This window comes from Falco cherrug, chromosome Z (genome assembly GCF_023634085.1).
Source record: "Falco cherrug isolate bFalChe1 chromosome Z, bFalChe1.pri, whole genome shotgun sequence".
Classification (NCBI taxonomy): domain Eukaryota; kingdom Metazoa; phylum Chordata; class Aves; order Falconiformes; family Falconidae; genus Falco; species Falco cherrug.
The window spans coordinates 41,217,591-41,244,727 of record NC_073720.1 but is presented as its reverse complement, the minus strand read 5'-3'; the positions used below and the strand labels follow the sequence as shown (position 1 = coordinate 41,244,727).

At 38.2% G+C, this 27,137-nt stretch overlaps 1 protein-coding gene across 1 annotated transcript in view; it reads left to right on the top strand.

The window, feature by feature from the left end:
* LOC102049340 (guanine nucleotide-binding protein subunit alpha-14) overlaps positions 1-27,137 on the top strand; it is an 87,519-nt gene that overhangs the window by 7,849 nt on the left and 52,533 nt on the right. Inside the window, 1 exon segment of the mRNA XM_055699369.1 lies at positions 8,422-8,432. Coding sequence (XP_055555344.1) covers positions 8,422-8,432 — 11 coding nt within the window.

Genomic DNA, 27,137 nt, shown 5'->3' with positions numbered 1-27,137 from the left:
GGATAAAACAAGCACAATGTTTTGAGGAGGGAAAGGATCATACAGCTTTGTTGTTGGTTTTGTATTACTTGGTATACAAAACCCCTGAAGCAGTACTTTGGGAGGGGAGAAATCAGCAGCGAAGAGATGAGGACACGATCTGTTGAGAATGTTTGCTATCTGTAAAGTCCCAAAAAGGTAACGCACTGAAAGGACTAAAGTGGCTTCCCTGCAGTTCTTCTATAAAGAGACATCTTACTGTCGAGCCTTTTGGCTTTTTGGTGTGCTGTCATTCTCCAAGATGGCTAATATTCATTCTTCGTGTTCCTTGAAGAAAGCAACAATACAGAATAAGGGAGAAAATGCAATTGGTTTTCTTTTTGTGGCTGCTATCATAAAGGAAGATTTTTTTTTTTTTTCATTTCATCACATCTTTGTTTCCAAAGGAAATAATAGTGTAACAGGCAAGGCAAAATTAGAATTTTCTGTTGTTTTGTTTTGTTTTGTTTTTACTTAAAAGGAGGATTAGTGACTGGTATAATGTAATCATCTTTACCATTTGGAAAGAGAAGGAATGAAAGACTGAACAAGTACATTTTTATGATAATGTTATTAAATCTTCTGGAAACTGCTAAGTAATTCTTGTTAGGATTGCCTTCAGATTACTTTCTGTTACTGTATTTGCTTTGTTGTTCTTTGTATGAGTTACTTTGCCTAATACTAGTGGAAAGAAGTAAATTGAGTAGTGTATCTTTTTGCTGTGAAACCTGGATCTCTAAGGGCTGCTGTAGCTTAAAATTAGAGTTTAGGATTCCACAGCTCCCCTGTTATGCATGAACACCACGTACTGTGGTTCTTAGTACATGGCACTAAGCTAACATAAATGAATGGGGGAGGTTATGCATTTCAGTCTGTGATTTTGAAGTACTGAGGAACTACAACTTAAAATCACAGCCTGACTCTTGATTGAATTTCTCTCTGAGCAGCAGTGATGACAGATAACTACTAAACAATTTCACCCAAGTACATTCATGTTTTTGATCAGTAAATTAGTTTAGCCTGTAGCCTGTGAATTAAAGGGCTCTGAAGAAATATTTTCATTTATTTGCTTAGCAAATGAAAAAAAGTATGAAAAATTAGGTCATACTGATAACTTTTATCACTGAAATTTCCATTATTTATCATATTTAATTGCTGAAACTTAGCAGTAGCTTACAAACTTTTTGGTTATATATTTTAAATTTTGTGTAAATGCTTTTCTGTAATTGCTGTGTTTTACTATGTTTTGCCTCACATCTCTTGTATGATTTTATAGAAGTAACTTTATTTGCAGTATTTCTTTAAAGAGTAAGCTAACTTTTCAGTACCCTAACAGCGTGGGTTTCTGCTTTTGCCCTTTTCCACTTCTGAGATACATTGTTGATGTTTTGCTGTTGACTGGATTTCTTTGGTTCCTTCTTAAATGCTCTCAGGAATCTGCATTTTTCTGAAATACAGTGTCTTAGAAGTCTTCCATTACTTTCTATGGAAAACAGTTTGCAATATCCATGCTAAAAGTACTGTAAGGTATTGTTGAAAAAGGAATGTGCCAACATTTGGTAGCCTGTTACGGAAAAAACTGTAAAATTTGAGTTTATTTACAGCAGAATCATAGAACGATACCGCAATTTCTTAGATGTTCCAGTTTCTACTGTTGCATAGTTAACCCACAGTGATAACTGCAGCATAGGAAACATGGAAAATATTTTTCTATCACTTCTATTTGCAAATTTTTCACTGATACATGGGTTGAAAACAGAGTACAGAGAGGGATCATTTTCAAGTTAAAACATACAAGTATTACCAAAAGTAATGTGAAAAAATGTTAAAAAATAAAGATGTAATTATGTAGTTTTTCCCAGTCTGTGCTTACCACAGCAATCTTTATGTTTCATATATGTTAAAGTTAGGGGGGTTCATCTAAAAGGTAAGGAAAAAGGTAATGTATTTTATTGATATTGTATTTTATTATTATTTATAATAATTTATAAAATACATTATCAATTTATTGAAATTGATGATGTGTTTCATTATCTTGTTTCTTTTAATTTTGTTTTGGGAAATTTAAATTTGAGATCTCTTTAAATCAGGTAGTACACATTAAGTATACATGTTCTTAAACAAAACTTAAAGGCCAACTTACTTCATTAGCTGAGATTTTCCTTCTGCTTTCTCAAATGTCCTTTTAGAAAGATGTCCTTTTCCATTTCATTGAATAGTTTCTGTTTTGTACATTTCTTCTAATATTCATACCCTTCTAATAGACTCATCCTATGAAATAACACAGGATGTTTAACTTTCTCTAGGTAAGAGTTCTGAGCTGTAAATGGGAAAATAATCTGTGCCTGAAAATAAATTGCTACTTTTTTTTTTTTTTTTCCCTTATGGCTGAAGAGAGTAAGTTTTGCTGTCTGAATGTAGGATCTTCTGCTTGTAGTAGTAGTGACTGTACATGTATTTTAAATTAATTTAATTTATTTCAAATATATTTATGCTAATTCTGTTCAACCTGCAATTTTATCAGCCCAAGCCCATGGGTATGGAAAAAATTGTAATAGGAATGAAGTTCTGTGGCTTTGGTAGGAATCAGTTCCTTCTGTGTGAAAACACATTCTGTGTGTTTCATTTCACCGCAGGCAAAAATGGTGTTGAATTATAATGTGGGAGATGATGCTGTCTATCATATTGGATATTCGCTTATTTCTAGGCTTTCAGGCACTGACGCTCTTTCTGCAGGCAGAACTTTTGGCATGTAATATGGGATTCTCTCTTGAAAACTATTGTCTCCATGTGATTAGGATTATAGGATGTTTTCTACAGCAGTAGCACAGGTAAGTAGATCTTTGCAACAGCTTTTGTGGACAGTGATACCACTGTTGTTTTATGATTATTTTCTTTCATCATTATGGAATTTCAATATGTTTACGTTAGGAAACTTAGAGGATTATGTTTTGAAACAGTATTCCATCTTTCTAAAAGAAAATTCAGTGTGCTTGTAATGAATGCTAAATATAAGTTAATAAAACTTCGTTAAAGTTCAGGAATACATTGAAGTATTTCATCATTTAAGTTCTGTTGGGTTCCTCAGTAGTAATTAATGCTCCTCAGTACTGAAATAACCATTTCTACTATGAAACTATTAATTTAATGATGACACCTTCTTCTCTCTTAATGTTGAGCTAGAGCTGAAATAGTTTATTGGATATACTTTCATTTGATATCTCCAAACTGAAGATATTCCATGGAAGAAAAAATTCTTGTAAAATAATGCTTAAATAAAAAGGAAGAACGAGTTCTAGAGGTATTACATACCTGTAATCTTTTGTGGTTCCATGTTAGTCCCAGGTCTCTGTAGTTAGTTTCTTTTAAATGTGATTACTTTTCCTAGCGCTTGTACTTGTGCCCATCTTCTCCTGAAAAAGCATTAGAACTTTATGCAGAGCATTTTGGAAATATCTGTAGTTAGCCGCTGGTTGGGAATTGCATGGAACACTAACTAAAAAGCAAAACACTTTAAGTAAATAAAAATGAGTCACAAAATAAACCTTTTTTTATGTTACAAGTAAATACTTTTTGGATCTAAATATTTCCAAGGTAATAGTGCCAGGAGGTAATCCAAAATCATGTAATTGAAAAAGCAAGTAAGTTCCCAACCTGATATGTTTTCTTTGGTAGGAAAGGCCAAACAATTCATTCTAGCCCTTAGGACATAGCCATTTCACAATTCGTAGCTTAATGTTTGAAATGAAAATGTGTTTTATATAAAAACTTGGCATTCATTGCCCAGGCAGGAAGCTTTTGTGTTTAACTTTGGCTTATTGTTACTTTACAATCAGAAAGCCATGTGTAAGCCTCTGTTTCTTCGGAGGTAGCACCTTCTGTGACACCGTGCTATGTAACCTCTGAGTAGAAGCTGGTATCTCTTACTTGACAGATATATGGGGTCCTATTTTCCAGCTGAAATTCTTAAATGCTAGCGCAATGAATGTCAAGACAAGGAGCTTGCAAACCTATGTTTTGGAGGCGTTCCTGCCAGTCTTACAGTGCTGAGTTGCCAGACCTTTACTCTGCATGTGTATTAGTGTGCTGTAGGTTTTCCTTTTTTTTTCTTTTTTGTTTCGTTTTGTTTTGTTTTCCCTCCTAGTCATAAAGCAGTGTGAAAACTGAGTAGCTGAAAGCAAAGTTATTTCACTGGAAGTTTTCACTGGTTATTAAGCTTTTATTTCGCTTTGGTATCTTTTGTAGTGTCAAGCCTTTTAAGTTCTTCCCCATGTAACTCTCTTTACTCACGAGTTCTTGCAATCTGCATGAATACAGTCATCTCCCAGCACAACTGTATCGGCAGGTTGCTGTAAAAATACTCGAAAAATCCAGTTTTTGCCAAGAGAAAGAAGAAAGGGAGCAAACACGTTGCTTAGAATTATGAGCTGACCTGAGCAGTCGGAGCTGACTGGCAGTCTGTTCCCAAGATTAAATTGGTCACAATTTCCCATGCAAAAGAACTGGGGACCTGTGAAATCTCAAGGTGGCTGTTCATTTAGGGTAGAGCTGCTTTACCATCCCGTTACTGCATGAGACAGAGAGATCTCTTCTTGTTTTGAAATTTTTTACATGCTGAAACTCCCAATACGTGAGGTAAAGCCAGTCCTAACAGATTTAGGAGCATGTCTTCAGTATAATGCCAGTAGGCTTAATGAAACTTAAGGGAATGTAGATGTTCGGGTGATGTAAGAGCTTTTTTTACTTCAAGGTATGTGGTGTTTTTTTTTAAATAAACTGAATCATTAATGGGTATGTTTTTAAAGAGCAGCAGTTCCTTGCAAAATGTTTTTTCATTTTAACATAAAATAGTCTGTTACAGTACTTGGTACAAAGTATGCTATTCAGTACTTTTAAACTTAATGCAGCAGATATTTCTTTTCATGAGATGTTCTCACCTCTGTAAAAACAGAAAACTTTAGTTTCGATTTTGAAGTTGATTTACACTATTGTGTCTTGATTATATTCTTGTTTTTCATCAATGCACTCTTCAACAATATTTAATTTGGTAATCCCTCACACTTCAAATCCTGCAGTTCTCATCAGCTAATTGTTTTCAACATGTAGATGCTTGAAAATCCCAGCTTAAATGCTGGGAAAGATAAGGGATCTTTTGGGGACTGCATGTTGTTCAAGTTTTTTTATTTGGCTATGTGGAGAAACAGCTGGTGCTCTGTGAAATGCAAACTAAACAGGGGAACCTGCTTAGTACTTGCACTCTTATTCCAAATCATGTATGTAAAATTTCGTAGTTTTGATCTTGTATCTGATGTAGAAGTACACTCATGAAATACAAAGTAGTATTTCTAGTGTATAGAGAATTGACGGAAGTGTGATGATAATGGCAAGGGAATGGTGATACAGTTTTTGAATTATGACCTGTGAAACCAGATGAGGTAGGGAGATTGTGTATTGATACTGTTAGCATACGTAAAGCATATATACATGCATAAAGAACATGTAGTAGTCTAGTTGCAGAGGTCTAATATTTTGCTGCTGTGAAACAGATTAGGACGCTGTATATCTCTTACTACCTTCTGGGGAAAATGCTGTGTGTATGACCAAGTATACTGTTGTGTGAGTCTATTGTTTTAATTATTACTTTATGGAAGAGCCACTGTGAGCTTTTTTGGAGCTCAAAAAAAGAGCTATTTTGGAGCTCAGTATCTTTCTGCTAGTAACGTTTACTGTAATCAGGCTGTGGTTTTGATCATTGGATGGTTTTCATTGGGGCCAGTCTCAAGGAGATCAGTAAGCAAATTTTATCCTAACTGCATGATTTGTGTAGGTACTTACTAGTATCCGTTAAAGCGGCTGAATGGCTTTCACTGTGCTGAGTATGCTTTGGACATAAGAGTGCAATCCCTAACTAGTATCTGTTTTACCTAATAATTTACCGTTCCTAGGAGTAATTGTGGGGCTGTATGCTGGAATAAAGTACATATTTTATCACTTTTTCCTTTGTAAAACCATCTAGGAGTTATCTGTGTTCACATGTGCGATTCAGAAAGATGTGTGGAGATACTTTTTCATGCTCATGTATTACAACTGTTTCATTCAAGAATTGTTTTTCAGTGTCAAAAAGACCTTTGATAACAGTAGAAGTATTCTCAGAAAATCTGTGAAGGCTTCTTTGATTAGATGAAATAATTGTAACTCAGTTTACTTAGAAGCTACACAAACCCCCTGACTTAGACTTCAGTATTAGTATGATTTTTCACAAAACAATTTTACTTGACTGCCTTTTTGAACTGGCTGCACCTTTTTGGTGGGCCACCCATTAAACTATTTCTGCTTCCCTGGCAAATAACTGCAGAAGTAATCTCTACCAAATTCATCTTGTCTCTTTAAGTTGTTTGGCTATTTATGTGTTACTTCTGAGAGTGGAGTAGGGTTTTATAGTTGTTTCTTAAGGGTTCTACATAATGTATATTGAAAAGGTTAGCTATAGTCTTGTTATATGTAACTATAATGGACTGTATGGATCTGGAGGCTATATTTGTCTTGACTGCAAAACATAACCTCTAGATCTGAGTGGTAGTAATTTCCTTAGGAGGATTAAGACTCTGCATTTCAAGAACACTGGTTTATTCTCTTTTTGTCTCTTTGATAAGGTCCATCCAGCTGTGCTCAGTTTAATACAGCAGCCACAGGAATACCAACCAGGTTAATAGGTTGGCATATGTTTATATTCTCTGCAGGCCAGGGTATAAAAGATAATTCTTACTATAAGAATATTATTATACTCTTTTTGGGGGGGAGGAGTTAGGGGGCTTTTGCCCTTTGAGTTCAAATGTTAATAACAACTGTTTTGTTTTCAGGTTACTGCAGTTTTGATTAAGCTTATGACCCCAAATCCCATTGAGTTTTTTTGCCAGTTTACATGGATGCATATTATTATATTTCAAATAGATTTATATTAATGTAATGTCATGTTACTGGATACAGTCACCTTCTTAAATCCACTTAAGAAATTTTTGATAGTTACTTCTGATACTTAGAAACTTTTAAGAAGTATTTCAGCCTCCTGAGTGCCCCTGATAAAGAGTTCCCTTTCATAATATATCTGTATTTCTTGGCTAAGGTGTGAGTTTGCACAACACCCTCTATCTCAGTATTAATCTTGGTATTTGCATAATGAATACAAGAGTTCTGTGAGGGCTTTGAGCTGTTAAAATTTAAGTTTAAGAAAGGTTCAGTACCAGTTCAGCTGGTTTTTGGCCACTGCTTTGATTTTTCACATTAAACTCTCATTCTACTTCTCAGTTAAGCCCTGCAAGATCCTGGCTTCTTTGAGGTTTGGCAATGGTTGTAGGTTCAAAGCCTAAGTCTGAACTTAAAAATTTGACCCTAAAACACATTGGATAACTGTGTGTTTGGTGTTAGAAGCTGCGGAGAACAGTGTAAATATAAGGGACACTTCAGCCTGAAGGAAGGATCAGGAGTGTTAAACTAAGTGTACAAGCTCTCTATAATTCGACACTTCAATTTCATGATCAGACTTGCCATTATGACAGTACCTGTTGGGATGCAGATCTAAATTGGTCTGTGAAATGGTGAGGGAAATTATGGTCGTAAGTGATTGCAGATGGTTGGACAGGCATGCACTAGCATGTGGCTCTAGCTCCTTAGAGGATCCAGAGTCATTGTTGAGGAAATGCCATAGCAAATGATGGTAGATAATGTCAGATCCACTGCAAAAGCTCTGGTTTTGATACCTGCATGCCCACAGGGTCTCACAGGGATTCCATGGCCTTACTTAGTACCAATGAGTGATACTTTCTCTGGATCTGATCTGCCGCAGTACTGTATTGGGACCTGGTTCATTAAGTGCAGTGATATGGTCCTCTGCGGCTGGGAAAGTATTTGGTCTCAAACCAGAGATTTTGGAGGTAGAGATGGGAGGTTGGAGAATCATGTTACTTAGAGTGAAATTTTATTTTTTTAACAGCTCACTGGAAACAGCAAAACTCGGAAAGATAGAGTTTTCACCAGCCTAAATTAATTGACCTTTTCTTTCCCTTGCTATGCCATATAATTTTAGTAAGGCGTAGGTCTGGGTTCAGACAGTTCTCCTAGGTAACCTCACAGAAACAAAGGCATGATAAAAGAAAGCACTTGTATATGTACAATAGTGTGTTGTGTGCATGCGTATGCATACACACACCCCCCTCAAACAATGGGTGCTGTTCTTGGTAGTTTCTCACTTTAAAGCTGTATATTTAGATCCAAAGTGATTAACTTCAGCAGTGTCCTACAATTGCAAGAATTGGTTGGACAGCTTGCTTGTGTATAGCATTGAAACCACAAATAGGCATGGTCTGCTTTTGTGTGTTCTGATGCCAAAACTTGAACTGCAGTAAGGAGGTTACTAGGTTTCTTGAGTGGAAGCAACCTCAGCTCTGGAAGTCATGCCTGTGTAGCATCTGACTGGTAAGGTTATTAGTTGAGGCTTGGTGGCATTCAAAAATGACTCTGCTACTTCTAAATACGGGGTACTAAGTCAACTCTGTTCCGGTGTGTGCACTTGCTGTGTGGAGCCTCTGCTATCCTGGTATATTCAGGTTCTGTTACCTGTAGCAGCAAGAACTTGCCTACTGAAGAAATGGGATTCTTTAAAACACCTATGAATAGATTAAGGGACTGCTACAGATCAAATAGCAAAAGAGTACCATAATCTACTTTTCTTGGCTATGTAAAAATAACTTGGGAATAATTGACCTATATTTCTTGACCCTTGTAAACAACAAGCAAAACTTTTAACTTCCTGGTGGGAAAATAAAAAACTAGAAACTTTTATTGCTGTTTGTTAAAAATCAGGAAAAAATGTTCATTTTGTAAGCAGATTTTGCCAGGATTTATTATTGCTGGTTTCTAAAGCTTTCTATAACTCAATGCAAAGACCACGTTCATCAGCTTGTTCTTGCAATGGGAGATTGTCATGGCATACAAAGCTCACAGTTGTAAACAATGGCTGTCATCCTGTGATGTTAAAGCTTGAAGCTATGTAAGGTAACCTTCAGAGCTTGCTTATATCTATATTAATGTGGTACAAGTATGGATTTATCCCATTCACCTCCTCTTTCCCAATAGTATTTAAAGAAGAAAGCTGTAGAGCTGCTGATTCAGGGAGAACAAAGGAAGTGGAGGATAAGGATAGTCTTTATAATTGGCAGTTAAGATAAAGTATGTGGGGGTTTGGCGTGTTGGTTTTGAGTTTGTTGTTTTATTTGTTTGTTTGTTGGCTAGCCACAAAGTTTGTTTCTGGCAATCCATAATCTTACTGGCAGACTCCAAAATGCCTGCCTTCTATCTTTTCTGAGATAAAGTCAGTACTTCTAGCTTTTTTTGACCAGCAATATCTAAATAATACTGCTAATAAAAAAAATCTGTAGGAGAATAATAGAAGATCTGCAATCTGTTGTCCAAAAATCTACATTAAATTTGGGTGGATCCACAGCAGCTGTGCTTTGATCCCACTCATCCTTTTTGGACTCTGTTGCCATTTAGTCACCACTCCTTCTCTGACTAAGATCTCATTCTGTCCATCTCCCAGGGATGTGCAGGATTACTGGCATTCAAGTTCTTATCTTTTCTTCTTTGTGACCAAATAGCCTTTTCAAGCTCAGTATTATTTTGGTTCAACGCAAGTTTTATGCAAGGTGCCCCTGCCTCTGGGGACAGGGTTTCAGTCAACTTCCATATTCTCCCTACCATACTACTGTGTTATTTTGGGCTGTGTTTTCATCCACCCAGTCACAGAATCACAGAGTCACTGAGACTGGAAAAGACCTCTGAAGATTTTATTGTCCCCACCTGTGCTCAAAGCAGGGTCATCTAGAGAAGGCTACTTGGGACTGTGCTTAGTTGGGTTTTGAACATCCTCCAAAGATAGAGATGGCCTCCCTGTACAGAACAGTTGGATGTTCAGTCATCTGCACATCAAAAAAAAGTTTTTTCTATGTTTACACAGGATTTCTTAAATTCCAGTCTATCTACGTTGTCTCCTGTCCTGTCATTGGGTACCACTAGAAGAGCCTAGCTCCATCTTCTTTACTCTCAGCTTCAGATATTTATGTGCACTGATGAGACCCCCTCATGAGACTTCACTATGGGAAACAGTCGCAGCTGCCTCAGCCTCTCCTTATAGGAGAGATGCTTATCTTAGAGGCCCTTCACTGGACTCACTCTAGTATGTCTGTACCTGTTATAATGGTGAGCCCAGACCTGGACCCTGCACTCTGTGTCTCACCAGTGCTGATTAGAGTGGAAGAATCACCTCCCTTCATCTGCTGGCTGCACTCCTCCTAATGCAGTTCAGGGGGCTGTTGACTTATGTTCAACTTGATGTCTCCTCCAGGACCTCCAGAGTCTTTTCTGTTGTGCTTTTTTTCCCGATGGTCAGCCCAGGGAGGAACGGTTCCTTCCCAAGTGCAGAACTTTGCATTTCCCTTTTTTTAACTGCATGAGATTCCCGTTAGGCTTATTCTCCTACCTGTTGAGGTACCTCTGAATTGCAGCACAGCAACCTATCTAGTGCATCAGGTTTTCCACTATCTTCCAAACTGTAGATGTCTCAAAGGTGTAAGTCGTGTTTAGCAGGCAGAGCTTATTTCAGGTAAGTGTCAGCAGGCATAAGGTCTGTGCCATCCCATTCAATGCTGGTGAACGTAACAGTGAGAGACACTTTCCCCTTTTCTTGACATTCCACCTTTTCTTGCAGTCACCAGTGGCAAACGTACTTGTGAAAAGTAACCCAGTAATGCTCAGTAAATGACTTTATCACAAATATATGGCAATATTCTGTTCTTAAAAAGTTACAAACGCCTTCATGAGGAGATTAATTGTAGCAAGGGAACTGCCAGCTGCTGAGTTTTAAAATAAAATAAGAGTCTTAAGAACTGTATCATACAAATACAAACATGCCTTCTCCTCTCTAGAAAACTTTATTTCACTGGTAGAAATGTATCCACAGTTGTCGCACACACTTGAGCCAGAATTAGCAACTACCGCCCAAATGCCATGAACAATGCTTTTAAGCCTTTCATATAATAAGGAAGGTAGATCCCTCAGTCTCACTTTGAAAACTTTGTGCACTCAGGAAAACTAATGGGATAAGAGTTTGAGCCATGTACCAGGGAACTTCACTATACTGTAGCATAAAACTGACAAAGGAGAGTGGCAGACATACACAATTCCTACTGAAATTTTTTTTACAGATTGTCAGCTCTCTGCTTGTGTAAGTTCCTGCCCTGTTGGCACAAGTAATGAGTGGTGCTTTCTCAGTACTGTCTTTTCTTCCTTGAGCTAGAGGGGAAAGGGCCAAAGAAAAGTCAGCCACTTTAAGTCCCTTTGAGGTACCTATGTAGAAGTACTAGCCAGCCTCCAAGCAGTCACCAATAGGGCAGCCTAGAGTTGATGAGATGTTCCTTCATTGTCGATACGTTTTGCCCTTCATGTTTAGAAATTAAATGTATTGAAAATTTCTTAGACAACTGGGAAATTTTACGTGAACAGTAAAATGGGAGATTACAATGGGGAGGGAGATGTTAAAAAAAAAAAAAAAAAAAAAAAAAAGGCATTGTTTACTTTAGGAGGTTTTTAGTCCAAAATGCAGCAGATGGTTTCCAACTACATTGCTCTCTAAGGAACCTTCATAAGCATGGCAACAGTCTCTGTATTTTAATCTGTCTTTTCCATTTAAAGAACAAAAATGTTACTGTTCTATTGTGTGGTTTTAAAGTTAGGATAATATTCAGCATAATTTTCTACCATTAGAGTACTTCCTGTTAGTTTGTTTTCCTGTTCTGCTTTCACATTCTTCAAAACTGTATGATTAGGAAACATCTTACTCTGTCACAGTTGCCCTTTTCATATTAAACTTCTCCCCTGAATGTAATATGTTGCTGTAGTTCTTTAAATAGTTCTTGTGCTCTGGAACATGGAAGGCAATGATGCATATTTAACCTTTGGTTATATAGGTGGAGTTGCAGTGTTTCATCTTATGGGATACTGTGATATGTTGGGTCCTGGGGAAGCACAGGGTTGGAAAAATAGAATTGAAATACCAGATATAAGCCTATAAAATTAAAGTTCCGTCACCAAGAGGATTTCTTAGCTCAAAATACAACATTAGGGTTAAGGGAAAACTCTTGCTTGAATTGTCAGAAACTTAGATCCAGTCCATCAGCATATCAGAGTGACTTTCTATCATTTATTCTGTTTCAGTTAGTTGAATTCTCGCACAGCCTAGGCAAAAAACAGTTTTTGGTTTTTTTTTTTAAGCAAAGTTTATTTTATAAACTTATTTTATAAATATTCTACTTAAACCTCTAAAACTTTTTTAAAAATCCTATTAGATAATCTCCATCACAAATTATTAATAATTTACTTAGCATCTTTGGTGACTGGAGATGAAACTTGAGTATAGTTAACTTCTCTAAAACTTCCCATATTCTTTGGCAAATTTGCCGTGTTTTCCTACTCTTGTTAGTTTACAGCTTTGTCAGACACACACTCTTAACATACACTATTATCAAGTACCACACAGGAGATGCCTAGTTCAAGGTGTATGATGGTGTTGTAGAATTAAGGAGTTGCTGCATGCTTTCTACTTCCTCAACAACAGAGACTCTGAAGGATATGGAGATATTTTGGCCTAGGCTGTGAAGTGAGAGGAGAGGATGTCTGGAATGGGATTTTGTCCTTGGTGGTGCACAGATGATAAAATTGGTGGTTAAGACTGAAATCCAGGTGGTGTTTGCATTTGCCATTCAAGGATCATGTCAGTAAATCTTTCTCAGTTGCAATCTAATTTAATGATTCAAAGCTATGGGAGCTCAAAAAATGATGTAAGATGACTGTGAAATGACCTTTCAGAAAGTTATCACACAGCCAATAGTATTTTCCTGTATTATATCTGTGTATATAAGGTGGCAAAGTTAGATGAAATGTATTGAGAACAGTTTTGATTGTATTTTAAAGTTAGTTTCAGATGAACATTTTGGATGGGAAATTTGTTGTTTATCAGCAATTTGATAAACAATCGAATAAAGTTCTTTGGCTTTTGTAAATACTTAAGTAATCTCCTCCTGAAACAGGAATTTGTATCTTTTCTCATAGTTGTGTGTAACCACCCATAACAGCGTCCTGTGCTCCCTGCATGGGCTGTGACAGGAGATGGAGTCTGTGTCATCTCTTTTTGGAAGTGAAATAAAGCATAACTATGGCAACAGCAAATTAGCCTCTTTGTATTCTGCAGTGCAAAGTGATAATGTAAGGTCTGACTAACTGGGGATAATATCAGAATATATTTTAGAAAAACAACATTGCAGTGTATCTATTTGAGCAATATAATACTGGCTTATACAGGGTGGGAGACTACTTGTGATTTAGAGGTAAGTCACAAGTAATTCATGGTGTAGATTTTATTTTTTTTTAAGTGATCTCAGGCAAGTGTCTCAGTCTCATATAAAGTCAAGAGAACTTCAGGTGCTAAATTGCTCGAATTGTTCAGAAGCAGTTAGTGTTCATCCTCCGCAGGGAAAAAAAAAATAGAAAGCGATCCTGGTAGTTAAACTGTTAAATTTTGGTGGGAAACTTCTACTTTAATCAAGTGCCTACTATATCAAGCTATATATTTTGTAGGATGACCTCACAAAACTTTAGTGTAGTTCTGAGAAAGTGTTGATAGATTAGTGTTTAGACTAGGCCACAAATCAGTATTTTGATAAAGTTCAGAGTGTGTGAATGCTGAGTGCCGCTGATCTCCCACTTCTGCTTTTTGTCTCAGAAGTAGTTTGGGGGTCGTTTTGGTCCCACGTATCACAGGTCTTGTGCAGATACTCACACCTTCTCTGGGGTTTGTGCCAAATATACATGCAAAAGGCTGATGTTGAACTCCGGTCACCGTTCTCATGTCACTGAAGTATTCATGTCACTAATGTCATGTTCATCTCATGTCACTGATGTATTTCACTAGTGGTGCATGTACCAAAGCGGAGATCTCTGGATGAAATATTTCTTGCAGTCAGAGCCAGCTTAACTTTTATTCTAAGAGAATACACATACATGCCTGCTGTGCGTCAAGTTTTTACTTCCCTTACATAGGCAGAAGTGCATTGTGGCTTCTGATTTCAAATCTGGTTTCCAAAATTGCTCCTGTCTTCACAGCTGATTGAATTAATGCAGAGAATGTAAGCAGTGAACATGACATGTCAGTGTCTTAATTGCATTTTGCTTTGATTTTGGAAAGATCTGCTCCCAGCACTGCTGGAAGGATGTAAAGGGTTTGGGTTTTTTGACAAATACAGCACTACTTATGGTTATGAAGTGCTTAGCTGCTACTACGTAAAGTTTCTTTAAGATTCTAGCTAGGCGTCCTAGTGTGTGGTGGTTTGTTTTGTTTTTATTTGTAAGCACCCTTTACAACAGCATAATTGTTGTCAGCAGTTGAGATTGAAAATGGTTGTTGTATGCTGCCACTCCTGTTTTGCCTCTGTACCAATGGCATCTGTAGCTATGTAAAGAACAGCTTTCTGTCCTGAAATGTTAAAAAAATTACTGATGTGACCTTGCCATCTTTTCCTTGTAGCTAAAGAGAGTTTATTATCATGGTTCTTACAATTCTTCAGTGCAAGTTTGTGTTTCCTCATAATACTCAATTCCTTCTAGGCTTTTTTCTGTCTTTAGTTTTAAAATAGTCTGGCAGAGTAGGGGAAGTAAGAAACAAGGAGATGAAAGATTGAACACATGTTGAAAATTGGTGTATGATGTGGATGGGGAAGGAAGGAGATGTACGTAACATTTCCGTGGTGGTAGCTTCCAAATGTCCTAGGGGTAGGGAGCTACTCGCACACTGGTATGCTAGACACAGTGGAGCCTGTGCCCTCCCTGGTTCTCGTATATCTGCTAGTGGAGGCTTGCCGTGCCAAGTGGCAAAGTTTTGCTGATCAGCTTTATTTGCCATATTTCTATAAAATGCAGAAGATGGGTGTTGCTGTTACTGAACTTGCAGAAATGAGAACGAAGTGTTGAGATTACAGCTTTTTTTTTTGGGGGGGGGGGGCGGGGGAGGATAGCGAGGGAAGCATTGCATAGGCTAAGCAAATTGAAAAGTGGTGTTGTGAACAACAGTCATGCATTTGCCAGCTTTAATAATTTGTGTGTCTTGTTAGGTCTAAAGGCTTTAAGAACGTTTAGAAGTTGCTAAGTAGCTGCTGTGACAGCCTAAGTTTTTAATGTAAGAAGTCACATGTATTCACTGTCCTTAATGGGTACAAGCATATGAATTAGCAGCACTGGAGCTGTCCCCTCCACCCTTGCCTTTCCATACGCTGCGGCAGTGACTCCTTGAGCACCGACCACCAGTTTTGACGTGTCTGTTGTGGCAATGCAGTAAAGGAGCTCTGTTTTCCTGAGCAAAGCCATGCATTGGTTGTATTGGTTTTGGAGGCTTCTGCCTTTAGAAGTCAGGTGTGGATTTCAGGAACTACAACAAACAGTGTCAGTTTTTAGGGGTTTTTTTCTGCTGTTACGGAGAGTCAGGGTATTCAGGATTGTAGGGATTTTATGATTAATTTACCATCAGCTTCGAAGTGTTGGAATGAATATTTGTGAAGAAGCTTGTCCTACCACTGAATATAAGAAGTAGTTGTTTTCATAGGGTTATCAGGGCTAACCCTGTACAGAGTGTGAAAGAGATGCAGCTCAAAGGGTGGCTTTTGTTGGCATTTATTTGTTTATTGCAGATGAGTCACTTGTTTGTTTTGGCACTTTTGTTTGCACTGGACCCATTCCTTCCACTAACAACTAAAAGTATAATCTAGCAAGGCAAGAACATGTATTTAGAGTTCTTGTCTGGTGGATTTTGTCAGTTTTAAACACACTTTTTCTTCTGTTTTATTTTTATTCCTGCCTGTTACGGTACTTCCTATTACACACACCCCAAGAATATAAACTGTTACTGGCATCATCCAGGACATCCTGCAGCAGCAAAAGATTTTCCATTAGGAAGTTTTTTTTCACTGTTTCCTTTTATTTAGTACAAAAAAGAGGACATTTAAAATAAATTTAAAAAAACCAAGAACCTTAAAGTAAGAGAATGCATTTCCAAGCTGAAAGCTGTCTATTGTGCGATTGAGAAATCCATGGAAATAGGGAAATCTGGCCAAAAGAAAAGAGGAGTGTACCTTTTGTTTGGAAATGTTTAAAAAATTGCATGAATGTGGTGCTTCAAGACATGATTTGGTGGTGGACTTGGCAGTCCTGGGTTGATGTTTGGACTTGATGATCCTAAAGGGGTTTTCCAACTTAAATGATTCTGTGATTCGATGATTCTGTGATTCTAAGATGCCCCTTTGTCTTTATTCCATAGAACACTGTTTCAAACAGGATTTTTGAGCCTGCATCAAGGTATATCAAGACATTGATTATCAGTGTTTTCTCCTGGGGAATGAGCTGGTGAGAATCTAATTTTGCATGATGCTGTCATAGTGGAACATCAGTATTGATCGAGGAGAATGATCTACTGCGTATTGGGCCTGTCATAAAACAGAGCAATAGCAAGGCTGTCCTGTCACACGTTCAGGTATATTGTGATCTAGATAGGGTAGAGTTCATCCTTCATCAGCTACCTTGGTATACGTGAGTTTTCAGTGTGTTTTAATTATAGTGGTTTTATTTGGTGTCTTTTTTACATTGCAGTTCTATTTCTTGGGATTGGTAGTAGTTTGTAATATGTATTTGCCTGAAGGATTGCACAGTAATGTAGCTAGAAATGTACAGATCGAAAAAATACAGTCTCAGCGAAGAAAAAAGGTGAAGAGTAGAAAGAATATAAGAATGAAATATCCGTTGGGTCTTCACTATTTATTTATTTGTTGCCTGCCTGGATTTTTGTGAAGGCTCTATTTCCAAAAGTGCTAGCTAAACAGAGGAAAAAGAGGGGTGTGGAGGAGACTAGAAGGGCATCAGGAGGGAACATATGAGAGATAGGTGAGACTGGGAAAGGATAGGGGGGAGGATGGGGAAAAAAGGGGGTATTTTGTATGCTATTTAGTTTTTTTCTTTTTACTTTACATTTAGACAGATCTATGTTTCTCTTTCAAATCATGCCACTGTATTGTAGAGCCTTGTTGGTAGCAGTTTTTTTCAGCTTCTTGATTTCATTTCAATGTTATACAAAACCAAAGCTTGTTTCTCAGCATTGAATGAAATCTCTTTGGAGTGTTGTATCACACTTGTTTTCAGATCTCTGCCACCTGAACTTCAGAACCAAAAGAACTTTTCAGGGTTTTGCCATTCCATTGCTTTTGAATTTGGTGATGAGATGATAAGTTAATTAACTGCAGTATTAGCCATTTTATATGATATAAATGAACCTTCTTATTCAACAGTAATTGTTAATTATAAAAAAATAAATAGATGGCAGTAACATATTTGTATTACCTTTCTAATAATCATTTGCACCATTTTGCATGTTTGTGGTACTGTAGTCACAGTAGTTATAGCATTCTTGAAGTGGAAACTTCCTGTCATTTATTTACTGTTATCTGCAGGAATAGTCAGAGGTGAGGGTCAGGCAAACTATAAACTCTCATATTGCCCTGTTTAGTACAGTGTTCTCAGTCAAAGATGAGGTTTCAGACTACCACTCCTTAGAATATTTATAAACATTTAAGTCTATATCCTGTGTATCACTAGATAGACTAAATTTCCTTTGAAGTGAGTAGGAGCCCACCCATGTATGTCAAAGGCGGCATGTGGTCTTTTATGAAGTTGGGTTGTTGTAAAGGGACACGCACATCTTCAGGTTTGTTATAAAAGAACATCTCACGCCTAAGTATGTTTTGTGGTCCATCACAGCTTGAAATGCACGTGGGTACTGGCTTCCACTAACATGTTTACTGGGAATTCTAATCCAGTTCCAAATCTGATCATAGAGTATACACATTTAAGGACGTAACAGCAACTTAGTTATCATTTTCTCATGACTGAAGACTTCCAAACACCCACCCCCACCCACCCCCCGCCATGTGATATTTTTAAATTAGCATGTCCCCAGGCTCAGTACACTAATGTTGTAAGGTTGCCTTTACTGAAGTCAGTCACTTGCAATGTACTTGGGAATTGTAGCTGCAGCAGTAAAAGCATTTGGCAATAAGCGCTGAGGAAGTGTTATGTAAAGCCTGTCTTTGGTTTGTGTGTGTGGTGCAGTCAGTTTAAAGTCAGCAATCAGAGCATATGAAAGTAATTTGAAACAGTTACTGCTGCTCCTGGTGGAAGAGCTTTGTATAAATGTGTGCATATATGTAGTTTATTTCCTGTTTTACAACGTTGAGCTAGGCTGCAGTCTCTTGATACTGGTGCCTAGTAATGACATTTTACTGCTCACTAACTGCAGCATTCACTGTTTCATGGATTAATATGGAAAAGGTATTTGAAGTAAAATGGTGAAATTTTAGAGTAAGGTGTTGCTCTGAAACAGGACACTGCAATGCAGGCAGGGACTCAAAAATGTTAGATCAGTCATTCCTTCTTCTCAGCTGTCTCACAGTAAGTGGCAAGGTAGGCTGACTGACAGTTGTATTTTGTAGGCAAATTTTGCCTCAGCTGTGGTGTCTTTTTGGTGCAAATCAGTGTAAATTTGCCTCATCCTTCTGTTTCATACGTGAAGTTGCCAAAAGCTGGGTTATTATGCAGACTAATGGACATGGCTTGTATGCCTACTGAGGTGGCCTTAAATAGCCAACTTGAAATTGAAGTGGGTTGCCTCTCTTCTGTAGGAAAAGTATTTCCTATATTTGGGGAATACTCACTGTCAATCAATTAGGAGTAATGTGGGACTATTGTACTTCTTTAAAGGGATAACGTCTCACGCACTCTGATTAATGAAACAGTATTTTTCCCCCATCTGCTGGTGTAATTTCTAAATGCAGTATTAGTTGTGGCATAAGTTTAAAACTTGAGAACTAGCTAAACCAGTGAATTTGGATCTTAATGGAGTTCCTGAATTCAGCATTAAGAGTAAGGAAAGAGACCAACGATTCTATTTTACTTGAAAGGGAAAGGAGCTTAGCTGCGGGGAGTGCTCAGAAATCTTCATTCCTATATAAATCTGTTAGGACTAAGGTAAATTGTGCTCTTACAGTTTTGGTGTGATGGTGTTTTTCAGAGGATTAGTTTAGCTGACTTTAATGAGTTACTACTAACCAATGGTGCAGGAGAAAGAACTGAGCTGAAAGATTTTCGGTTGTGTCCTTGCAGGATAAGAAGCTTTATACATTTGTCTCACTGGAGGGTTTCAGCTGTTAGTTTCAGACTCAGCTTTGCATTTGTTGGATACCTAACTTTTTTCACAGCTACATAAATTTTCTAGAGCCTTTCTTTCAGTTGTCTATCACTGAAAAGGGTGATATCTTTCTTTTATCTTTCATTCTGTGTAAATGAGTTCTGTGCTTTGTGTAGTATTTCCTTATGTAAATGTACACCTTAAGTTTGATTTATTGGAAGTGAATGATTTTACTGATATGAAAACATTATCCAAGGAGAGCATGATTAAATGACAGCTTCACAGCTAGAAATAGCCTCAAGTTTGCATGCCCTTGCTCTCAGTGGGGACCTCAGACATCCTGATATCAGCCGGAGGGACAACATGGCATGGCATAAGCAATCTAGCAGGTTCCTGGACAAGATTGCTGGCAGCTTCCTGAAGCAATGAAGCAAGGTGCTGTCCTGGACCCCGTACTCACAAACAAGGAAGGACATGTTGGCGATGTGTAGGTGGAAGGCAGCCCTGCCTGCAGTGACTATGGAGCAGAGCTCAGGATCCTGGCTAGAGGGAGCAGGACAAAACTTAAGCTCACAACCCTGGACATTAGGAGAGCAGACTTTGGCCTCTTCAGGGATCTGCTTGAAACAGTGACATGAAATAAGGCCCTGAAGGGAAGAAGGATGCGAGAAAACTGGTTAATATTCAAGGGTCTCCTCCTTAAAGCTCGAGGGTTGTCCATCCCAATAAGCAGAAAGTCAACTAACAAGCTAGAAGGCCTGCACTGTTGGACAAGGAGCTCCTGGCAAAACTCAAATGTAAAAGGAGACTATATAGAAGGTGGAAGAAGGGACAGGTGACTGGGGAATTACATAGAAGTGCTGTCTGAGAATGCAGGGATGAGGTTAGAAAAGCTAAAGCCCAAGTGGAGTTGGGTCTAACGATGAGTGTCAAAGGCAACAGTAAGGGTTTCTACAAGTCCATAAGCAGCAGAAGAAAGACTAGGGTCAGTGTGAGCCCACTACTGAATGAGGCAGGGGCCCTGGTGATGCAGCGCATGGGCTGAGGTACTGAATGCCTTTGCTTCAGTCTTTACTAGTAAAGACTTCAGAAAAATCTAAGGACTTGGAGACCAGTCAGAAAGTGCAGAGCAAGGAAGACATACCGTTAGTGGAAGAAGAGGATATTAAAAAATAATTTAGCAAACTGCCCATATATAATCCGTGGGCCCTAGCAGGGGACCCATGAGTACTGAGGAGGCTGGCTGATGTCATTGTGAGGCCACTCTCAATAATCCTTGGTCAGTCTCAGTGACCGGGAGAAGTCCCTGAAGACTGGAGGAAAACAGGTGTCACCCCCATCTTCAAGAAGAGCGAGGACCCAGACAACTACAGGATGGTCATCCTCCCCTTGATCCCCAGGGAGCTGATGGAGCAGCTAATCTGGAAACACTTGCACATTGAGGACAAGAAAATCAACCAAAGTGAAGTCATGCTTGACCAATGTGATAACGTTCTGTGATGGTTTTTGACACTGCGTGCCTTAAGAACCTCACAGAGAAGCTGATGAAGAATGGACTGGGTGGACCGTGAGATGGATTGAAAACTGCCTGAATGGCCAGACCCAGAGGGTGATGATCAGTGGCACAAAGTCTAGTTGGGAGACCAGTAACTGTACTCCAGGGGTCAGCAGTGGGTCCAGTCATGTGTAACATCTTCATTAGCAATCTGGATGATAGGACAGCCTACCCTTGGTGAGGTTGCTGATGACATCGAACTGGGAGAAGTGGCTGATAAACCAGAGGGTCCTGCTGCCATCCAGATCCCCAATAGGCTGGAAAAATGGGCAGTCAGGAACCTTATGCAATTAAACAAAGGCAAGTGCAAAGTCCTGCACCTGGGGAGGAACAACCCCAGGCACCAGTTACTGTGGGCTGGCTGGCTAGAAAGCAGCTCCTCAAAGGACCTGGGAGTCCTGGCAAACACCAAGTTGAACGTGAGCCAGCAGTGCATCACTGCAGTAACAAGGGCTGGTTGTATTCTGGCTGCACTAGGAGCGCTGCCTGCAGGCAGAGGGAGCTGATCCTTCCCTTCTGCTCAGTATTGGGGGAGCCACACCTGTAGTGCTGGGTCCAGTTCTGGGGTCCTGAGCACAAGAGAGGAAGAATCACAGAATCATGAAGGGAAGTTGTTCTGTAAAAGTTCTTTTCTTTCCTATTTAAAGCCTGTCTGTGTGCTATAATAAGTTTTATAGGATACACACACACACACACGCACACGTGCACCTGCACATTGTGATCTCCTTTTCTGTTTTTTGTTTGTTTCAGGTTTTTGTGGTGTTGGTTTTTTTTTAATAAAATAATTTGAAAAGCACTTTAGATATTTTCAACAGTAGCATACACTTGGGGGTTGGGGGTGGAGGTGGGTGGTAGCTTTTACATGTTAAGCATGTGAACTGTTTTACAGAGCCTCGTATTCCATGCGGATGGATGTTGGAGTATTTGACCAGAGGTTGTAAGTTCTGCTTCCAATGCTGATTTTGCTCTCATGCTTTCCTTCAAGGTGTTTGGCCTAAGTTAGAATAATGGAATGAGGACTGACTTGATCCTGCACTTTTATAGCACAGAAGACCAGAATGACCAGTAGAATTTTTGCTTTATGTAATTGTTCCTCACTAAAAATGTATGTATTTAAGTTTTCTTTTGGTTTTTAAGAATCCTGTAATTGAATGGCTTATTTGCAGATATATTATTGCCTCCACCTTTATACCTGGTAGCAGAAATAACATCGAAATAGTGAGTTACATAGCTGTCAAAGAAGTGGTGCCAGTGCAGAAGCAGACATTCAACTATATGCATAGCGCTAGTCCATATGGATTTATAAATAACTTTTGAAAAAGTATATTGATTTTTCTCCACAGAGCTTTTGATGGTGATTATTAATATGTTTGGAGCCAATCTCTCTGTTACATTAAGAGTTTTGCAATTTTCAAAGTTAATCATCTTCCATGTCATCAGCAGAGGAAAAGTCACTAGAATGTGCTTTTAAGACACAGGATTTGATAGTGAATGAGAGCTGTTTCCCGGGTAACAGATGTGGAAGATGGTTCTGAATCCTACAGAATATGAATGGAGTATCTGAAATAGCTGATGGGTTTTTGGGAGTTGTTTTTTTTCGATGGTTTTCCCCCACCTCCCCTGCCAGATTTATTTCTTTATACATTTATGGTGGGGTTTTTTGTATTGTTGGTTAGTAAAAGGTGACAGGTAATACTTCAAAATATTGCCTGGCATGGATATCGGGATGCTTATTGGTAAATGAGCAAGAGAAGTGAAAACACATTTTATTTTTGGGTTACATTCCTATTAGAAAACAAGAACTAACTGTATATGAGTTGTAGAGATGAAATCTGCTCTGGCTTTCCCCCAAGTCATTAAAAACACTGTCTGTCCCTGCCTAGTAGTAGTGGAAATGGTTGTGGCTTTGTTTTCATGTAACTATGTGCATTACATTGTGAAGCTAATTTCAGCATTTAATATGGTCCCTCCATTAAAGTAGTTAACGGAAGGGGCAGAGTAGTCCTTCAAGGTTGCCAAATGACTCTAAATATTTTCCTTTCTGATAACATAAGAAATTTCCTTTCTTCTGCTTCAGGTCTGCTCCTTGAAACAAAGAGTTTCATTCTGTATAATTTTTCTGCCTCCATTGTTTTAAAAATGTCTTTGTTGCTCTAACCTCACAAATATTCAGTAAGTCAGGTTTATTTACTTGAAAGCCATTTTTGCTACATCCACATTTGTGCACTAGCACAATTTAGTTGGGTATATCAAACTGTTAATCCTACAGTTATAGAAAGATGTTTCCTTCTGCTAGCTGAGCAAGCCTAACTACCACAGTACAAAATATTACAGAACTTGTTTGAATATTGTTTAGTTTTCAGTACAAGCAGCAGATCTCCTAATTTAATTACTAAATATTGCTATCTTTATTCTTATAATTATTTCTGCCCATGAAATAGCTATTTGTGTTAACAGAAATAGCCGTTTTTCTGTTAAAGAGAGTCAGAAATGTGGCCTGTTGTAGAGGCTTGAGAGCAGAGGCTTGAGGCTACTGAGTTTTGCAGAGCTGGTAAATCAGCTATAGCTATAAAACATGATGCTGTTAGTGAGCTTTTCCCAGTGGCCACTTATAACTGGAGAAGAGGTTTAATACTAGATTATGGTCTAAAGATGGCACTGAACATTAGTTTCATGACCCCAGTACCTTACCTTCTGTTTTACTTGTAGCATTTTGATTTTATCATGCTTGACAACAGGGACAATTGGGAAGCTAATACAGACTTCTCTTGCTTCTGCTGGGACCAGGGGGCTTGCTCCTGAAGATATCCAGTGACTGGTCCCTTACCAGCACGACAGTGTTGAGTGAGACACAGCTGCTGGGACAAGAGTGAAACCTGTTGTCATGCAGCAACAGGTGAAATACATTTGTTTACTAACTGACCTCCATCTCTTCAGGTATGGCAAGTGGAAGGGAGCAAGCACATGGGCTGGTCTCTACTGTAGATGAAGATATCATTGCTGTTTGAGAGCTGATAACAATGAAGAGCAACCCCGATTTCAGGCATTTGAACTTCTCAAGTGTGGATCCAGGATTTACAGTAGTCCATCACCTCTGCTAAAGCTGTTGTTCTGTTTCTCTTAATGGTGGCAGGGTTAGCAAAACTAATGAGTTACCTTTGCTCTGTCCTTAGCAGTTACAGCCATCTAGTTTTGCTGTGGCTGTATTCACTGTATTCACCGTCTGCTCATTGAGTAATTAAGTTGCACACACAAAGTGTTTAGGAGAATGAGGGCATAGAGTTCTGGTTTTGGGGGGTTTTGAAGTTTTTTTGTTTGGTTGGGTATTTTTAGTAACTTTTTGTTTCTTCCGTAAAGAATTGAGGTACTAGACTTGGAAAATAAAGCTGACAGGCAAAAGAAGAGTTAAGGACAAAAGAGACCATGGCCAAAACACATACAATGTTGTATTCCTTGAATTTTCCGGAAAAAATGTAATATTTGTTTTAATTGAGAAAGTGGATTTGGTTAGGTAACACCTACCTACGTGGCAATTGGTAGTTGGAAGCAGAGAGAAAAAAAAAGAAGGCTTGAAGTGACTGGAAGAAGGTAAATATGTGACATTCACTAATTTATTCACATCTTAACCTTTCAGAATATTTTGCCTCTTGGCCTAGTATAGGTCAGTAGAGCATGTATCCTGTATTTTGGCAGTAATGATTCAACAGGTCATTTCCTGAAGATAAAAGCACTAAATTTATTCTGAGTAAGTGCTTAAAAAAGATGTCACTGAGGAGAAAAATACACATTGGGGTTTTGTGGGTTTGGTTTTTTTACACAAATAACCTTTATAAACTTGCTTGTAATAACAGAATTCTAGAATTCTAACACCTTGGAGGTATATAGCCATGTTGTAAAGTTCCCCATTCTCTAATGCTTCTAGAATGGACAATACCAAAACGTGATTCCATACCTCCAAGGTATATAATATATCAATATTTTACTGTTCTATTATCTACCCTTCCTGTACTACCTGCTCTTTACTACCCTGTTACCACTTTCATTATCCTAATGTAAAAAGTGTACTCCATTTTCTTAAGCCCCACCATCTGAAGTCTTAAAACACAAGTTAAAATTTGTGTATCTCCATTTGTTTTCCAACAATTTGAATTAAAATATACTCAATGCAAATCTGATCGTGTATGCAGTTCTATCCTGAAATGCAGTTACCTTTAGCTTAATTTCTCATGCATATTGGCACAACCTCTCTATTCAAACTCTTTTTGAACAGCCTGCTACTTTTTAACATGCTTTAAAATTATGTTCTGTCGAGATGCGATTCAAAAGCCTTGTTTCATTTTAAGCTTATGAGCACTGAAGATTTTTTTTTAGATAGCTTATGGGAAGGGAAAAAAAAAACACATGTTGTTGGATTTGCACAGAGACCCTGTATTCTGGGTTTGTGACAAGAGGCACAGCTAGGCACATGAAAAGCTGCTGGAAGGAAGAATACAGAAGGAAGAGTGTGCCCTCTACTGAAGGGCAAGGTAGGGAGCAGCACAAAGCTTTTGAATCGGCTCGTTTTCAGGATTATGAGAGGTCAAGTGGTAAAGCAGGATGGCTTTGTTTATTACCTGTGTATTTCATACCACTTTATTAATCACTTGAATAGGCAATTCTCATGTGCTGTAGGTTGGTATAGAAGAGATCAAATCAGATAATAATAAAATGTTAACCTTGTATTTCTTTTAAAATTAAATTGGATACATGCAGGAACAACTCTAGCTTTAATTATAGGTGATGATCTCTTCAAACCTGGCTCCATCTGTCTTTGGTGTTTGTGGGACTTGGAAAACAGCATTTTTCTTTAAAAGCCAAAATTGGATTTTTTAAACTTAATTTCATAGCACTGCAGTGTATCCCTGACAGTGAAGTTAACTGTTGCACAATGTTTTTTACTTGAACCCAAACATTAATAGAGGGCACTGCTGTAATGTAATAGGACTGTTTATTCTGACACATAAAAATGTAGCACAGCAACTCAACCTGGATTAATCAGAGTGTTTTCCTCTCAAATACAAGGGTTTCACTGGCAGTAAAAAAAAAGGGGGGTGGTGGGGGGTGGTTTTGTTTTGCAGCTCATTTGTATTTGAATTGTATTTACATTGACTTCTTAAATCTGAAGAATGCCAGGACTGCCTTTCTGAGGGCTGTGGTATATAATGTAACATCTGCATCTTACTAAAATAGATTCCTCCAGATATTTGTTTCGTATGTATTCCAGCTTATCTCTATGTTCCATCTCTCTCAAGAAAACCAATACAATGCCATAATTAAAGAAATCCTGAATATTTGTTGAAAGAACAGCTATATTAATCTTCTTTTTACAGACAAAAATATTAAGTATTTCTTACTGTTTGATAAAAAAATGTGATTAAAAAATCATGTTCTGATGAGTGCTATGGTCCTGTTACCTGGAGAGCAGAGCTGTGCTGTCAGTCTCCTAGAGAAGGACTGTTGAACAACATGGGCTTAAATAAGGGGCAGCTACAGCTTTGAAAGGAAGTCCACAATGGATGATGCAAAATACAGAAGAAGGTCATAGAGTAAGGATTGATGACAGTCGTAAATATTTCAGGAAAATGGCTATGATATATGAGTAACACATAACATACCACGCTTTTCTAGGTTACATGGGTTTTGCTGGCTATTACTGTTAATCTTTGGAGCCCTGCAGTTGCATGGTCTTTCATTAAAGTGATACTATGGTACTGAGATAGAGTATGATGAGTTGGGCATTTGCTGTGTTTTCCTAGTTTCTTGTATTTGAAGATGAAACGTTCAGAGGAACTCTCCTCTTTGTGCTGATATATTTCGACACCTAGTGGTACTAAAGAGTAAATCACTGAAAGTTTGCTAATGGGAATACCGTTAACCAGCAGTGGATTCTCAGTGGAGAGGTGAAGCAAATACTATAGCTCAGCCAGGATGGGTTAATTGTTAGAACTTCTGAAAAATTACAGTGAAGGTTTTAATAAGAAAGTACAACAGGGTTTTTTTTGCTCCTGGACCATCATTCTGTTGGCAAAGTACAAGAAAAGGCCGTCCATGACCCTTTCATATAAAAGCTCTGTGGGGTAGGAATGGATTTGTTCAGTCACATCATACATCAGCATCAGTTGAGTAACAGGAAATAGAGGAAAATGAAAGCTATGGTGAGAAAGGGGTTGAGTAATTACAAGAAAAAAAATTCTG